The following is a 2,139-nucleotide window of genomic DNA, read 5'->3' as shown; positions in this document are numbered from 1 at the left end:
TGTCCCCACCCCTCACCCCCTGCACCCCAGTGCCCCTCTCCCATGTCCCCACGCCCCTCTCCCATGCCCGCACTTCTGTCCTCTGTCCCACGCACCCATTTGGTCACCATTTCTTTGGTTATGTTTGGGAGGGCCTCCTGGCGGATGAGCTCGCTGGGCAGCATGGGCCGGAAGGCCACCTGGACCAGGCACCTCTGAGGGGAGAGGGGGCAGGGAGGCCAGGGCTCGGGGGTGGCCAAGTCCCGCGGGTGCCCTGCCCTCTCCAGCTGGGATTCCCCACAAGGCCACCCCGTCTTTGCCGTTTCAGCCTGGACCCGCCCCTTCGGAAGGCCCTCCCTGAGCACCAACCCGAGGAAGGCGGGGTGGGCTGCAAGGCCTGAGTGCCAGACTCCCAGCCATCGGGGTGGGCCCTGGCGACAGGAGGCACTGGGCAGGGCCCTGACTGCCAGGACCTCACCCTGCCCCAGAGGCCCAAGCCGGAACTGAGACTTCCTTTTCAGCCCCTGCGTTCCAGGGATGAGTCCCACGCCCTGACGTCTCCTGCACACACCAGCCTTTCCAAACCTCCTGCGGGGAAGGTCCCCCCACGACAGATGCCACCCAGAGCTCAGCACAGTGCAGGGGTGGGGGGAACATGGTGGTGGAAAGGGAGAGAAGAGGGAGGGGGAGAGAGTGGGTAGAGAGGGAAGGGGGAGGGGGGAGAAAAAGAGGGAGGAATGGGAAAGAAGGGGGGAGACAAGAGCGTGAGGGGGGATGGAGAAGGCGGGAGGACAACAACAACAAAAAACTATTCACTGAAATCGACTCCCATGTGCTGACAACAGCCTCTGAGTTGCTGCCACCCTGAGGCCCTTCCGGGCCGGCCTTCCTGCTCTGCGGGGAGAAGCTGAGGGAGGGAGGCTGGATGTTGGGACTGAGTCTCTGCTCCTCGATGCCTCCTCCTGCTTGGGAGAGCAACACTTCGCAGCCCAGGGGTCTGCACACCTTTCCTCGGTCTCACCCTGGGAACCCCAGCCAGGTGCACCCCGCCTCTGGAGTCTGGCTGGGCCTCCTCCCACTGCGTGCAGGTGACCCCTGGCCTATACTCGCTGCTCATGAAGGCTGCCTCAGTCTTGCAGGGGTCTGATGGGGGCTGACCCGCGCTCGCTGTCAGGTTGAGCTCCTGTGGCCAAGGGCGGGCAGAGTGTGGCAGCCTGGAGCCACGCTGCCGGCAGCCACACGGGACCCACACCCACCTTTCCTGGCCACACGGTCCCCACGGAGGGTGAGATGGTGATTGGTGAGTCCGGGGGAGGCAGGAACTGGAAGGAAGTGGGCCCCAGCCGGGAGGTGTCCTCGGAGCCCATGCGGGGCATGGTGCGGGCCAGTGGGTTCATGCTCAGGTGGGAGTTGCTGACGTACACTGTGGCCACGGAGGTGTCATACAAGGCTGTGGCCGCAAACTTGATCTGGTAGTGGGACAGCTCCAAGGGCGGCTGGACACCCATGGCCCGGCAGGACAGCTTGAAGCACCTGGAAGCAACCGCAGGGGGAGTGCTCAGCTGGGTGGGACTTGGGGACTGGAGAGGACAGCGACCCCCCCCGGCCCTGCGCACGCCTGGCTCACGGGGACATGTGTGTTCCCGGGGCCCACAGGAGGATGTGCCACTGCAGTCGTCACCGCTGCTCCCTACCCCACTAACAAATTTTGGAAATGGCCTGTATCATGGTGCACATTTTAGGAGAGTAACTGAAACATTAAACACAAAGGTATACTTGTTTATTAGACCTATGGTCTTGCTCTGCCGCCCAGGCTGGGATGGCACCATTGCAGCTCACTGCAGGCCACTGTGTCTCGGGTAGCTAGTGTTTTTGTTTTTTGTTTTTTTTTTTTGAGAAAGTAGGAGCCGGGCTTGGTGGTTCAGCCTGTAATTCCAGCGCTTTGGGAGGCCGAGGTGAGTGGACTGCCTGAGCCCGCGTGTTTGCGACCCACCTGGGCAACTTGGCGAGACCTCATCTCTACAATAAATCAAAAATTAGCCGGCGTAGTAGCGCGCGCCTGTAGTTGCAGCTACTCGGAAGGCTGAGGCGGAAGGATCACCAGAGCCCAGCAGGTCGAGGCTGCGGTGGCCGGGAGCAGCCACCGCACTCCAGTCTGGG

The 2,139-nt window shown here is 62.6% G+C and overlaps 1 protein-coding gene across 1 annotated transcript in view; it reads right to left on the bottom strand.

Moving 5' to 3' along the window:
• CFAP74 (cilia and flagella associated protein 74) overlaps positions 1–2,139 on the bottom strand; it is a gene marked incomplete at its 5' end in the record, with an annotated part of 47,264 nt that overhangs the window by 5,202 nt on the left and 39,923 nt on the right. Inside the window, 2 exons of the mRNA XM_021719393.1 lie at positions 96–194; positions 1,236–1,512. Of these exons, the coding sequence (XP_021575068.1) occupies positions 96–194; positions 1,236–1,512 (376 nt within the window). The remainder of the gene's footprint in view (positions 1–95; positions 195–1,235; positions 1,513–2,139) is intronic.

The sequence above is a fragment of the Carlito syrichta genome, unplaced genomic scaffold (genome assembly GCF_000164805.1).
Source record: "Carlito syrichta isolate Samal-C Ts95f unplaced genomic scaffold, Tarsius_syrichta-2.0.1 Scaffold115570, whole genome shotgun sequence".
Classification (NCBI taxonomy): domain Eukaryota; kingdom Metazoa; phylum Chordata; class Mammalia; order Primates; family Tarsiidae; genus Carlito; species Carlito syrichta.
This window is presented reverse-complemented; position numbering and strand designations above follow the sequence as displayed.